The sequence below is a fragment of the Kwoniella mangroviensis genome, assembly GCF_000507465.2.
Source record: "Kwoniella mangroviensis CBS 8507 chromosome 1 map unlocalized Ctg01, whole genome shotgun sequence".
NCBI classification, from domain to species: domain Eukaryota; kingdom Fungi; phylum Basidiomycota; class Tremellomycetes; order Tremellales; family Cryptococcaceae; genus Kwoniella; species Kwoniella mangrovensis.
In genome coordinates, this window is record NW_027062533.1 from 11,981,058 (window position 1) to 11,995,378 (window position 14,321).

Here is a 14,321-nt window from a genome sequence, read left to right on the forward strand (position 1 = left end):
CGTCGAATGGTGATTTACTGTAACTTGTATGGTTCACTTCCAGCGAACGAAGGGTGGACATGTCAAGTGGAGGGGGGATGGAGGGGTCAGTGCGCAGTCATATTTACTCAATCGGGTAATTCGAGCATCCAGTGTTCGCACGTGGGTTGAATCCGCACGGTGACGCGCTTGGCTCAGAGGACAACTATCGATGAAGTGAAAATGACGATACTTGTGTCGAGAATGAATTTATTGCACTTCTGAATATATCATCTCGTTTGGTATAGCAAGAGTATACCATTCATAGATATAGAAACTCAGTTTTAATCACCTCACCTACTGATCTCGTGTCTCTCACCGTCACTTGTAACTCGCAAGAGTGAATATCAACCAAAAAATGCCTCCCCTCCGTGTCGGAGCCTCTTTACCGACCCTACTCACCCTCACCCGTCTGTTCCATGCTATACCCAAACGATCGGAAGAATGGGTTCTGGCAGCACCACCTCCAATCGAACCCGAAGATCCACCTGATAGCCCTGCTTTCTGGTGGAAATTGGGTTTGAGTGTCGTATTCGTATTGTCGGGCGGTGTATTTGCTGGGTAAGTCAATAAGAAACCGAGGAAGGGGGTTTACCGGGCTGACAATGTGTGAGGGATGAAATAGATTGACATTAGCGTTAATGGGGTCTGACGATCTGAATTTACGAGTATTAGCTACATCTTCATCTAATCCCAAAGAAAGAAAGGCAGCCGCGAAAGTACTGAAACTGCTTTCGAGAGGTAGACATTGGGTATTGGTGGTTTTGCTGTTGAGTAACGTTGTATGTCCAATTCCATTCTTTTGATCTTCGACATACGGAAAAGAAGATGGGTCACTAATGCCTATTCGGGCTTCAATCGATATAGATTGTGAATGAATCTTTGCCGATCTTCTTAGATGATGTGTTAGGAGGTGGATTATATGCTGTCATAGTATCGACCACAATGATTGTTATATTCGGTGAAATCATTCCTCAGGCTGTAAGCTCTCCTGCATACTTGATTTCAAGTATATTCGCCTTGTTGTACAGTAGGACAACTGACAATTTCTTCCGTTCGTGCTCATAGGTCTGTGTAAGGTACGGTCTAGCCATTGGAGGAGCGTGTGCACCGATGGTGTGGTGCTTTATGATACTCTTTTCGCCTATCGCTTGGCCAACTGCGAAATTGCTAGATTATATATTGGGTACGGATGAGGGTCATACGTAAGTCTACGAATATCACCATGGAATTGCGCATTACACTTTCTCCGAGCTGACGATCGTCTGTCTTTTCGCGTTTTAGATACAAGAAAGCCGAATTGAAATCATTCTTACAGTTTCATCGAGAAGGCGAAGAACCACTTCGGGATGATGAGGTGAGTGATATGCCCACGACTAGAACTGCACAGCTAATATCTTTCTCTGGTAAATTTATAGATCGGAATTTTGAACGGTGTACTTTCCCTAAATGACAAGCATGCCAAGGAAATCATGACGCCAATCAAAGATTGCTTGACTTTGTCTTCTGATAAAGTACTAGATCACGAGGCGATAGATCACATTTTGTTATCTGGCTTTTCAAGAATACCAATTCATGAACCTGGACAGAAAGATAATTTTATTGGGATGTTATTGGTCAAGAGGGTATGTCAACGTACCGTACTGCTACATTCTGTTACACTTGTCACTTACTCATGTTTCCGTTCTTTTCGCTGTAGCTTATCACATACAATCCCGATGATGAATGGCCCGTATCGAAGTTCTCCCTGCTGCCCTTACCCGAAGCTAAACCAGATATCAACTGTTTTCAAGCTTTGGACTATTTCCAAACTGGACGAGCACATTTGCTGTTGATCAGTGAAACTCCAGGTCAGAAAGGTGGTGCAATAGGGATCGTTAGTTGTGAGTTGGAAACCAAACTTCAACTTAGATGTGGGGGTCATAGCTAACGTTCGGGCCTGAATCTAGTGGAAGATCTGATCGAAGAGTGAGTTAGCTAGGTGACCGTGAAGAAGGCGATAGCTGATATTCTTTCAGAATTATCGGTGAAGAAATCGTGAGCTTCCCTTTGTTTCTTTCACAGCAAATGAAACCTGGCTAACCAAACGCTATAGGTTGATGAAACAGACCGATATGAGGATAATCACTCGAAGAAGATGGCTAAGCGATCAGGTCCAGCTGCTGTGATGCGTGAGTGACATATCAGCCGAAAAAAAATGTTAGAAGCGGTTGCTAACGGCCATTATAGGTGGTATCATTGAAAGGAGAAGAGTGATCAATGCCTTCAGCCGACGTCCATCTGTGAGTGATCTACTCCATCTGTGGAAACTATTTGTAACGTCAGATGTGCTAATACATACTGGTGTACCTGTTATAGCGATCAAACACCCATGACACGACTCCCAATAACCCTGCTCAAAACACCATCAGCTTACCTCCCACAAATGGCGACAGCGGTAATACCCAAGATGGTATATTGATTCAGATCGATAATGGTAACCTCGTAGCTGAACCTGTAGGATTTAGAGGCGAATCCGAAGATAGTGTACAGGTGGATCAAAGTAAGAAACTGACTGTCGGTGAGAATCCAAATATCAAAACAAACTCGAACAACCAGCCGGAGAATTTGATGGATACCATCGAAGAGACTAGTCCGATTGACCCTACGCCCAAGACCGTCACAACGAACGAAGAACAGATAAATGTTACGGTCGATATGTCCGATAATGACGCTAATCTGTTATCGCCTGATCCTCAAAATCAAAATGGCGAGGAAGAAGGTTCAGGTTCAGGTTCGGCAAGCGGTACGGTCAGTGGAAACATTAGTGAACATGAGGAATCGACCATTAATGGTAGTACCAATGGTACTGCTGGTGGAGAAGGTTCAGGAGCAGGACAGTGTAAGAAAAAGAAGAAAAAGGCAAAGAAAGGAAAGAAAGATAAGAGTTAGTGTGGATATTTTATTTACTCTCTTCCTCTTGATTCAGCTACAACCTTGAATTTCTCAATCTATCTCTTACGATCTCTATTTGAGAGTATATATATCAAAAGCTTGCATATACATGATTCCTTCCTGTTCAAAATGTATCAAACAATCAATCAATTCATGCATGCTCATTTAAACTTTCTGTTTGTTGATGATAGCAGATCGAGATGATATTCCGAACTCATCTGTATCTTCTTTACCTTTCGACTCCCATCAATCATTCTCGAGAGCATGTTCGAATTTCCTACAAAAGTACGATGATGATTCACTTGCACCTTCGGCCAATGAGGATGAGCTGAAGGCGAGTGTAAGGAAGAGGAATAGAGGTTGGAGATGGGTTGAACATCGAGTGAGTGATCGTGTACCTTCACAAAGACGAAGAATGAGAAGAAGAAAATGATAGGACATAGCTAATCGTCTTATACTTGCATGTATGGTACATTAGATTCCGAATCAAGGATATCTGTATAGAAAATTAATTAAATACATCCCATACACTCTTACCCCCAATTCCTCTACTTCTCGAAATGAGGTAGAAGAAGCGGTAGAAGAAGAAGAAGGATTGGAAGATGATATACCCGATCAAGCTGTTGCCCTTCCTTCGTCTAACACCCGGGATCAAAGGGGACGGAGAGTGGATATTGAAGAATACATTGTCTATTCAAGGACTTATGGTTGTCCCCAATTTTGTTTCAGGGCATTTGACGAGAGTGAGTACGAATAGGAAAACGAAGTAGTAGTCGAGTGCTGATGTTGTTTATGTTATCGGTATAGACGGCGCACCATTGACTGTACCGATGCTCTTATCACTCAACCTCCTCAAAGGAGGAGCTGGAGGAGCTATAAATTCTACGAATCCTATGGACGATACCTTAATGTTAGATGATAGTTCGCCATTTCCATTATTACAATCGCTCGAACATCCCACTACCGGTGAATTGGTATTGGGTATTCATCCTTGTAGAGTGTCCAACGCAGTCACTGAGATACTAGACGCTGAACAACCTAAAGAGAGTATGGAGGAAGAAGGAAAGGAAGATGAACTGGAATGGTTGGAATGTTGGTTAATGCTTACTAATGATATAATCGATTTGAGTTATCCATAAAGTAATTTGACTACGGTATATGTAACATCACTTATACATCCATGCATATCATCTCTACTGGGTATTTATACGAAGTTGAAATGACGACCAGATACGCTCGCAAGTGCTGTTCAAATAGCGTAGTAAGGATTCGAATTGATTAAAGCGAGCGAAAATGATAGATGCATCTATCTGTATAACTCGTTGCCTATGGTTTAAATGGTAGTATATATGACCGAACATATTTTCAAACGTCGAAGAAAATCAAAAGAAAGGCTACATTAAAGAATAACTCCACAGAATGAAAAAGAAAAGACCACCGACGAACCCATCTATGCTTCGAATCATGCTTCCACTTCCATCTTTTTGATTGAATATGGGTGACATTTCTTCGCCTATTATCACTCCTAATTGCTATTGTTTCTTCTTTTTTCGTACCGTTATAGCACATCTACAAACCTAAACTCCTCATTATCGCATACCCAACCGTAACAATGACGAACGTAGCCAAAACTGAAGCCGGTACACCGTTCTTCAAGAAATCAGATGCGCCGATGAATCGTTGGCCTAATTTGTTCTCTTGTGTGATTCTACATCAATCATTCTCAGCAAATTATGTCCCTGTTGCTATGTTATGGTGAAGCAAAACTCACGCTGTCATGTTTGGGAATCCAGAGACGGGTAGACCCATTCCCGCTGAACAGATCAACGCTGTTGCCTGGATTCCACATCACACTGTCAGTCGAATCCTGCGGACTAGCCATTCCGAACAACTCACCATGATCAATAATCTGGGATGAGGCTCGTCTAAAGAATCTCCGATCCTAGTGGCGATAGGAACGAGAAGCACAGCTGCGATGGTGTGCGAGATACTACGTTGGATATACCTTATCAGCGCCGATTCCGATCGATCTTTAGGAGATAGTTGACAGATATCATCGATGGTACTCACAAGGTAGCGATCACCAAAGCCAATAACGAGAAAACGATCAAAATCGAGTATAGACTCAAACCCTGAACCATTCTTTCCAGCACTTCATCTAACACATCCAGTAAGCCGGAAGATAACGTAGCTTTTCCTAAAGCTATACCGCCCATAGCTAGGAAAACGATCGACCAATGGAAAGAATGGAAATCTTCCTATCTCCCCAAAAACAACGATTAGCACTATCCTCATTAGAGAGATTATACATGTATGTGGGGAAGATACGAGATTGTTTTGATTTGATCTGACTTACCTTTGATAAGATACCTGTACCGAAGAAAGCCAACAAGGGTATAATCGCAATGATACCCATATCGCCCACAATACCTTCCATTGATTTTTCCGCACACCACAAAGCAATGGTTATACCACTAACAATGAGGACATACCAATGAGTAGTTGTGAGACTGTCGGTATTCTTCCTCATCTTAGGTATACTGAGATCGTTCTCCCATTTGTAGTTGATATGCAAGAATGCCCAGATTGTGACTACCGATAAAGAAGCGACAGGTAAGGAGATCGCGAACCATTGTGGCCACGATAAGGGTGGATCCATGGATCCTAGAGAAATCAAATTTTGAGGCGACGAAATGGGTGAAGCTTGACCTCCGATATTGGATGCTAAGGCGATGGCGATCTGCAGGATATCGATTAGCTTGACACGACTGTCCAGTCAGGATGAACGACTTACGATCAAACATTTGGAGAACATGGATTTGGGATGAAGTTCATCCGTGATAGGCTGATTGATCGGATCGTGTCAGCGATATTTCTTCGTCTTCGAAGGGTACAACGGATTCACCTTGATCAGGGCATAACAAAGCGTTGGCGCAGCAACATTACTGATCCACATACTGGCGAAAGTAGCAACGAACATGAGTACCAAAAGGACGACACTGGGTTTGGTACCAGCAGCATTTAAGATTCTTGACGCAGTCATCACATCTAATCGAGTTTTGGAAAGCACAGCGGCAATGGTGAAACCACCAATGAGCAGCATGATCGTTGGTGAGAACATCTGAGAGAAGATGTATCTATCACAAGGTAAAATCAGTCAGGACTTTTGGTAGAGTTATACGGAGAGAATCACTCACTTTGTACCATCCGCTGCCGAAAGACGGGTCTCCCCGTCGGTAGATCGAAGTACACGCAGAAATACGACGAGCAACGGGACCGCAAGGGAAGTGACAAACAGTGGGATGGCCTACGTATATAATTGTCAGCTACCATTGCATGACGATTTATCACGGTGGAACAGCTCACCTCGGTTGCCCAAAGAATGGTACAGAAGATTAACATTGCCAAACAATTACTTTCTTCGATACCTTCCATAGGTGAGATCTGCACTATAGCTAATAAGATCGCGAATGCGATACTGAGTATGACCACTCTTGACGTCAACCAGTGAGGTTTCCTAAATCTCCCCAATGGGGTTCTGAAGGAATCCTTCGTAGTATCAAATGAAGAAGGTAAATCTTCTGGTGTTACCGATCTAAAGATTCCAGTAGTTTTATTATGTCCCGAAACCATCTGAGACCAAACTGTTTCTCTATCAACAACGACTTTTTCTCTCAATTGGGATCTTAATTGTTCTTTGGCCAAATCTTCATCACCCGCCGCAGCGACTCTCCTATACAAGAACAAAATCTTTGCTAATAATTGGTCCAATTCCTCTTTCGCTTCGGGTGTCCAGGGTGAATTCGATAACACTTCATCAGTGATATATTGCTTCTTCGTCTTGTTATTGGTATTCTTATCGTACTTCTTCAAGATCTTCTCGAACGCAGTCATATTCAAATCAACGTATTGTTTCAGGGCATAAGCCTCCAACCATACCGAGCTGATTCGCTTCTTGAATCCGATTCTGAGGACAGTACCATAATCGTTATTTGCCGTCCAGATGAACACAGGTCTTCTGGCATGTCCAGCAAAGGCGTGACTGTTTCCCCCTCCCTCTCCACCTTCCTCTTCATCGTGCGGGACTCTGGGTAATGCCCATTGAGGGACGGTAGCAGGGTCCATCTGAACGAGACCTAACGAGTGAAACCTTCTTCTGGGCCATGAGAAGTCACCTTCGTGTGATGAGACAGATGAGAAGGAAGTTCGTCGATCCTGGGTGGAAGCTTCCATTCCTAATTCGTCAGCTGACGATTCCAAGTCTGACGAATGTCGTGGTTTTCTAGGTAAGGGGACTTTTCCAGGATTGGGTGAGATGGCTGGAGTTGATTCATCGAAATAGCTACTGGTCATTGAATCACCCATTCCAGGTCTGTTCTGTCCACGATTCGAGCTTCTCTCCCTTGGTCTCATGGAGGCTTCGAGCAAGTCCGCCTCCTCCGGATTATTCATCACGCTTCTTCGTCTACCGAATCTTCTCAATCCGCCTCCGAACCGACCGACGATAGATTGTCTACTTCTCGTAGGTGATCTGGTGACAGTTTGAGACATAGTGAGACTCATGAGTCCATCAGTTTCCCTAGGTTCCTCATTCAATCCATCTTCATCCTCCTCATCGACTTCTTTAATAGTATCATCTTGACCAAGATCTCTTTCTTCCAATCCCGCTACCTCTTCCTCCAACAACTCAAATGATCGGAATACCTCTTCTAACTTTGTATGGTAGAACTCGGTTACTTTGTTTCTCTCTTTGTCTAAAGCCTTCTTGAAGTCTTCAGGGTTGGCGTATTTATCCTTTTTACGACGGTGCAACGGAAGGATAGAGGAGGTTTCACTATCCTGAGCGGTAGAATGGTAAGTGGGATCAAGTGGATTGGAAGGGAAAAGCTTCTTCAGCGCATCATAGCTGATTGACATTCCATGATTAGCGGATAACCGTGATTGGAGGTATGAGCGGCTCGTATCACTTACTCCACGTAGTAATCCCACCATTCGATATTGCTGTTCAGCTCCAGCAGAGTACTATGTATAGCAGCATCAGCTACTGAGATTTGTCAAAGATTTGGAAAAGAGAGGAGACATACCCAAACTTCATCTTATCTCCTTTCTTTGGTGCCCTATGAGCCTTTCTCCAAGTCCAGTTGGTGTTATCTCTTGGGATTTCCGCACCTAGCGGTTTCAAACCAATCAATTCTTCTTCTTCTTCTCTGCTGGCTCTGTCTTCTAGTCTGATACCTGTGCCGAAGAGTTTGTATAGAGCTTGTTGAAGGTTGTTCACAGATGGGAGGAAGGATGAAGATGAAGTTTGAGGTGACACGTTTGATACAATATTGAAATTACCAATTGAGATTAGGTTGTTGTATGGTTCGTTTCGTTCGCTTTTCGCCGATGACGAATTACCACAGTTTCAGACGATAAAACGACTCAAGTATACAGTACGACATGTATATGTAAAATAGAAATGGGGTCAACGAGTACAAGGCCTCATCAAGTGATGTTCTGTTTGAGTCGTCGTGAAGAACCGAAAAGTCTATATTGGGATACGAATGAGAAGAGTGTAAAGCCAATACATGTCTAGGGTGTAAAAGTGGAGTGGGAATAAGGTGGTTGGTTGATGGTTTTTTAGTCTTTGCGCGTGTCTCGAATTTTAGAGCCAAGAGTAGATCCAATATAATCGATTGCATAGCCAAGCCATCAGCCACAAGAAGACCAATTAAACAGATACAGTGAAGGAACACAGCTTCACAGATGAGCATCATCTCATGAATCGCCGTCCAGTGAGGAATGGTCAGTACTCCATGGCAACCGAAGAACACAAATTGACCCGCATTGGCAGGTTCTACATTGCGTCTGGCGAGTTAGACGTGTAAAGTTTCCACGCAGTCCGGTCCTCCCCTTCCTTCACTATGAGCTAATGTTGTATACCAATAACCCAGTCGAACGTCGGTATATTGACATAGGTGTACAATCACTGACCGAACTAATCAACACTGGCCTACCTGTCGAAACAGATGTTTCTGACCTCCTCACAATATCCTTTCATTCATCTCTCCTGCAATCAGCGACCCCATTTAGCATCATCAATTCATCCTTTTATCGCGCTTCCATCAACAGTTCATGAAATGACAAGTACAAGTACGATGGTACGCAGATATAACTACATAACAGACAAAACCCATAGTCCAGAAAAGCTAAGGCCCGCTTCAGTCTTTGAGTATTCTTGAGTGATACACAAATAACGGTAGCTGAACTATCTGGTATAGTGTCTCCAATCCATATTGACCACTTTGTGTAAATCCCGCATCTGATCCAACCTAACCACCTACTCGGAAACCAAGATGAGGCAATCCTATTCTATGATTTCAGGTGAGTTCCTTGAGCGATACAAACTGAGAATCATGATTGTCGCTGAACATACAAATGTGAAGTGCTCGCTGTGCTTGTGACCACCGATGAACTGGTCACCGCGGTACCCACCTCCCTTCAAATCAGAGGAGAAACTACCAAAGCGCCTCTGATAAGCTCGAAGGGTATTAAGCCAGAGGATGTTGATCATGGTAAGTGATTGGCCACTGGCATTGAGTATATACTAACTCGAAGATCCTCAAGGTTCATGGGATTCTTCGTGGTTCAACTCCGTCGCTGTCGCTATAGGTCATGCTCGTCCCAACGATCTGGAACAGTGCTGGAGTGGTAGCTCAACCGACGAGATTACCGAAGCGGATTTCAACCTGTACGACAAACAAGGTGAAAAGAAGACGTTGAAAGTAAAGTTGAAAGATGTAATGGACAAGAATGAGGCGGATTCCCATAGTGTAAAACAAGGATGGTGAGTCAAATTTGCCTCATATCATCGGAAGAATCTCTCCAAAGATAATACGATGAGCCTAGGAAGCTGATTGAAGGTAAACTTGCTTCTTCACCATATCGTAGGTGAATAGGCGGATTGGAGCATGCTGCTCTTCAAATGGGAGGATATACAGGATTGGATACCGATCATTTCACCACCGGACAACCCACAGACGCTTTCAAGATGCTTGCCAACAAGGATGCCGAAGTATACGATTTCGCAAAAGAGCAGAACAAAGATGATCTGTGTGAGTTCTGTGTTACGTTACGTTCAATCATGTTCGACTAGCAGTGTAGTGACCGAAGTATATCTGCATCGTGTAGGGACATTGTTCACCTGGGCTGCTCATACACCAATTGTATTTTCGTCTATCGCCACGGACGGCACGGAAGTATGGTTCGCGGTGTTATCAGCGAAGAGCGGAGATCTAGAAGATGGTGAAAAACCTTGGGAGAAGGGGGAGTAAGTGATAATTACAACATCATATTGATTGTGGTGATCTGACTGACGAAGGGCAATTGGAACGCACAGAGTCAAATACTACGCTGCGAATCGTCATGCGATCGATACCCTCAATCTGGCCAAGGAGGGCGATCAGATAGCTCATGCCGTACACTGGAAATTCGATTAGAGCAAATTGAACACTTCTAACAAACATGCATTTTCTAGCTTTTTGACATTTCTACATATGTATTTGATATACATTAATCGTACAACTAATCTTTCACCCGCGTGACAGGCTTTACAATTCAATTAACAACGCCTCTTCCTTCTCTTCCTTCTCTACTGTCTTACCGGGTAAAGGTAGCTCGGAAGGTGCATCGGGGAATATCTGGCCAGGAGCCGATGGGAATGAATTGGCACTGTATACTCCGGATGGAAGTTGATTGAAAGTCACAAAATTGGGTTGTTCTTGAAGCTGATGTTGTTGTCGATAAGGTTGTTGTTGTTGTTGTTGTTGTTGTTGTTGTTGTTGTTGTTGTTGTTGTTGTTGTGCTGTTGTTGATAGGATTGTTGCGGTGGCTGCGATACCTGTTGAGCTTGTTGCACTGGAGGATATGGCTCGTACGATTGCTGTACAGGTTGCGAAGGCTCATACGAAGGTTGTTGTTGGAGTTGTTGCGCTTGTGAGGACACACCATCCCATTGTTGATACTGATTACCATTCCATTGAGCGGGCGATGATCCAAGTTGATTATGTACCGGCGCAGGTGATTTGTATGATCCTTGACTACTTGGTGCAGGTGGTGCTGAAGCTTGTTGAACGATCGAGTGGATACTGGTAGTTGGCGAAGAAGGAGGATGAGAAGCCATAGGCACAGGAGGAGCAGTTTCTTGCTGAGATGGCCTAGGAGTAGGACTCTCCACGGCATAAGTCACGGGTGCACCGTAAGTCATGGATGCTTGACGTTGCGGAGCAGGTGGGGACGAGATAGGATGAGCATGTGGAGAAGCATGTCTTGCTGAACCTGACTGCTGTTGGAATGTCTGAACAGGTAATGGGGAGACAGCTTCTTGTCTGTAGGGATACTGTTGAGTCTGAGTTTGAGCATAGTTTGGCTGACTTGGCATTTGAGGATATAAAGACGGTGCAGCTTGTGATTGGGGTTGAGGTGGCTGATAAGCTGGTTGAGAAGGAGGGGCGTATTGAGCGTAGCCATTAGGAACAGAATAACCTTGAGGAGCGTAGGGGTACACTTGTTGCTGTGGAGTTGCATATGCATACATCGATTGATGCTGTTGATACCTCCTTTGCTGTTCTTCCTGCATTCTTCGTGCAGAGTATGCTTGTTGACCATCTAAAATTTGACCATAGAGAGAGACAGCCTCGGATAATTTGCTTTGCATTTCCGTGAGCATCTCTGCAAAAAGTACTGCAGAGTCAGTAACGTCGTGAACGTAAGCATAAGTCGACACTCACGTTGTTTCGTACTCTTTTCTTCCGCATTCCTGTGTAGCTTCTCTCCCAGCGCATATGCCTGTTCCGCAAGTATATGAGCATGCGGGAATCTCCTCAAATCCCTTTCTCCGTATGCAGCCATCTGATCCATAGTGTTGGAGAAAGTCAATATCGTCTCGGTTTCCCTTGGAGCAAGATCGAAAGTCGGCAAAGGCTGCATCATCTCAGTCAGCTTGACATTCACTAATAGAGCAAATGCAGCGAGCGAAAAGCTTACCTTATATTCGGGCTCATCATAGCCTGTGGGTGCACTAGGTCTAGCTCTTTCCATATCCCTCAAACTAGCCTCAATTGCCAATCTCAAATCCTCGTCATCCTCTTCCGCCGTTCCGTTCTTCCGAGCTATAGGTGGTTCGGATCCTATGAAATTGCTCCCACCAGGCTGAGATTCTGCCAAAGACAGTTCGATAGCTCGTTGTAGATCTGCGTCGAGATCCGCTCGACTCCGAGGTGTTCTTCCAGGGACAGCAGGTGCAGGACTGGCGAATCCAATCCCACATGTTAGTCTGATGAAGGAAGAGATTGTTACAAAAACTCACCCATCTGAAGTCTTTCCTTTCCCGGACTTGACCCAGCAACTTTCACAAACTCTCACTTCCTCTGTTATACCAAATCTGGGTAAAGACATTGTCCGACTTGAACATGCTTGATCGAAGACTAAACCACAATTCCTACAATGATGTTTTCTGTTCGTGAATGTAAACGCGGTGCGACATCGCATGCAGACATCACTATCTACCCATGCGGGTGCCGTTGAAGTCGTGAGAAGATGGGACGGGACTGGGGCGGGAGGCGGTGGGAATGATATGCCTTGAAACAAAGAGTCAGCTAGATCACATACCGATAGACGATTTCCTTTAAGCTGCGAAGTGATAACTACACTCACCAGAGTGTTTCAGCTCGTTATACACATCAACGAAGAAGCTTAACTCGTTCTTTGACTGAAACGCTAGGGCCCATTGTTGGAACAGCTTTAACAGCATTTGCTTGACTTCGGGACTTGTAGTCTAGAGAGGAATTACAAGAGTCAGTGAAATTGTAAGAAAACAATTCTACCAGGGTAGTGACATGGTAGAATGAGAGATGGTGGTGAGGGTATCCAAAGCCATGACAAAGGTAGCTTTGACCTACCTGAGACTTGATCAACCCCGATAATTCGTCCACAAATTCCTTACTTGCAACCTCCGCTAAGAAATGATCTCCACCATTCTTGATACAAGTATCGGTCAGCTACTCAAATGGTCAGCTGTCTTACCACTGGACAAACGTGAGGAAGTAATCAACTCACCCCCAAAGCATACATCTGAACTCTACCGTTCTTCCCTGCTATCCTCCTTTTCAAACTCTGCATTGCTATCTTCGGCTGTACAGCTTTTGATCTAATCATGTCTGCAATCTCCAAAGCAGTCGCTATATCCTCTGATTGGGGGTAAGGCAGATGAAGCGGAGAACATGCTTTCTCTATTGATCCACCAAAATGGGAAGGTCAGAGCGGCAAATGTCGTGAGATGAAGATAGGAAACGTACCTGCTAATTCCTCGAACTGAGGATTAGTCGCTGATCCCCAAAGCCATGACATATTGGGCCACTGTACTGAGAAGATGAATGCGGGATCGTATCGTTGAGTAAGGAGCTGATCAACTGTAGCCTGGTTAAACGCTGACAAAGGATCCGCCGCTAGTGGTATCTGATTTCGTGATTTCGTATATCTTCAGCTGAGTGATGGAAAGTTGCACCAATTCCTGCAGATATGAATATTGAGCTTCGATGAAGGCCCAGAATGAGCTATTCGTATGTTGATTTACTGTTGTCGATCGCAGTCCGACAATGAGGTGAGGTGTTGTTGGAAGAGAGGTTGGAGGGGGTGGATTGACGACGGTTAATGCTATCTATGGACCGGTGACGCTATCATATCGTAACTGGCATGAGCAACCAGGGTGCCACGTTCACATATCGCCGCAAAGGGGGAAGCGGGATTAGCCAAATAGTTCCGTTGATGGTTGGGTTGGGATCGTTGGATTCGCGCTCACTCAGTCAGCAATACCACTGAGCACTCTACCATCCATAACAAGGCAACGATCAACTCATCTCTGCTGTCACCTCACCTCACCCAGCCCATCCATCTCCTACTTCTTAATCGGAGTAGAAAGATCAAGGGAACAGCTCATATCGACTCATCATCATCGACGAGTGTAAACCCTCGCAGGGAAAAGTCACCTTTCTCGAACCCTCAAAACACGTCGAATCGCCTGACCGATAATCGATCCCCTCCTCCCTCCTACTCTTCTTTTCCATCGACAATCCTCCTTCCATCCTCATCAAGATATCCAGCACTTCCCCTCAGCCTCATTCTTCAGGCTTTATAATACCCTTACTCCAGCGTCGGAACTACGACGAAGGATTATACCCTCTCTGTTCCAGATAGAAAGAGACTGGTGGATATATTTAGGATCTTTATCGCCACATCAATTCAGATCAATTGTACATTGTTTTTCGGATATCGCAAGGAAGTGTAAAAGTACTTAAAATTGCATAGAAAAATATCAGAGATTGTATTTA

General features: G+C 44.3%; 4 protein-coding genes across 4 annotated transcripts; 2 read left to right on the forward strand and 2 right to left on the reverse strand.

Moving 5' to 3' along the window:
* Positions 1 to 376: 376 nt before the first annotated feature.
* Positions 377 to 4,091, forward strand: I203_104541 (uncharacterized protein; the record flags this gene model as incomplete). The annotated part of the gene is made up of 15 exons (XM_065517559.1): positions 377 to 579; positions 644 to 800; positions 886 to 999; positions 1,087 to 1,223; positions 1,303 to 1,375; positions 1,437 to 1,643; positions 1,718 to 1,901; positions 1,968 to 1,986; positions 2,037 to 2,055; positions 2,114 to 2,189; positions 2,248 to 2,300; positions 2,377 to 2,944; positions 3,144 to 3,334; positions 3,431 to 3,695; positions 3,760 to 4,091. 15 exons carry the CDS (start codon positions 377 to 379, stop codon positions 4,089 to 4,091), a joined length of 2,598 nt encoding a protein of 865 aa, XP_065374377.1.
* Positions 4,092 to 4,521: 430 nt separating this feature from the next.
* I203_104542 (uncharacterized protein) lies at positions 4,522 to 8,396 on the reverse strand (the record flags this gene model as incomplete). The annotated part of the gene is made up of 12 exons (XM_019143869.2): positions 4,522 to 4,660; positions 4,724 to 4,788; positions 4,849 to 4,942; positions 5,023 to 5,210; positions 5,309 to 5,692; positions 5,747 to 5,797; positions 5,858 to 6,089; positions 6,150 to 6,259; positions 6,319 to 7,858; positions 7,924 to 7,974; positions 8,037 to 8,330; positions 8,392 to 8,396. The coding sequence occupies 12 exons, from the start codon at positions 8,394 to 8,396 to the stop codon at positions 4,522 to 4,524; spliced, it is 3,153 nt and encodes a 1,050-aa protein (XP_019006918.2).
* An 894-nt stretch (positions 8,397 to 9,290) lies between these two features.
* Positions 9,291 to 10,433, forward strand: I203_104543 (uncharacterized protein; the record flags this gene model as incomplete). Its single annotated transcript, XM_019143868.1, has 7 exons — positions 9,291 to 9,318; positions 9,381 to 9,509; positions 9,562 to 9,781; positions 9,844 to 9,881; positions 9,936 to 10,049; positions 10,126 to 10,264; positions 10,334 to 10,433. The coding sequence occupies 7 exons, from the start codon at positions 9,291 to 9,293 to the stop codon at positions 10,431 to 10,433; spliced, it is 768 nt and encodes a 255-aa protein (XP_019006917.1).
* Positions 10,434 to 10,544: 111 nt separating this feature from the next.
* On the reverse strand, positions 10,545 to 13,341 carry I203_104544 (uncharacterized protein; the record flags this gene model as incomplete). Its single annotated transcript, XM_065517560.1, has 9 exons — positions 10,545 to 10,876; positions 10,942 to 11,664; positions 11,724 to 11,916; positions 11,980 to 12,241; positions 12,302 to 12,572; positions 12,649 to 12,769; positions 12,894 to 12,992; positions 13,051 to 13,223; positions 13,290 to 13,341. 9 exons carry the CDS (start codon positions 13,339 to 13,341, stop codon positions 10,545 to 10,547), a joined length of 2,226 nt encoding a protein of 741 aa, XP_065374378.1.
* Between the last annotated feature and the right edge of the window lie 980 nt (positions 13,342 to 14,321).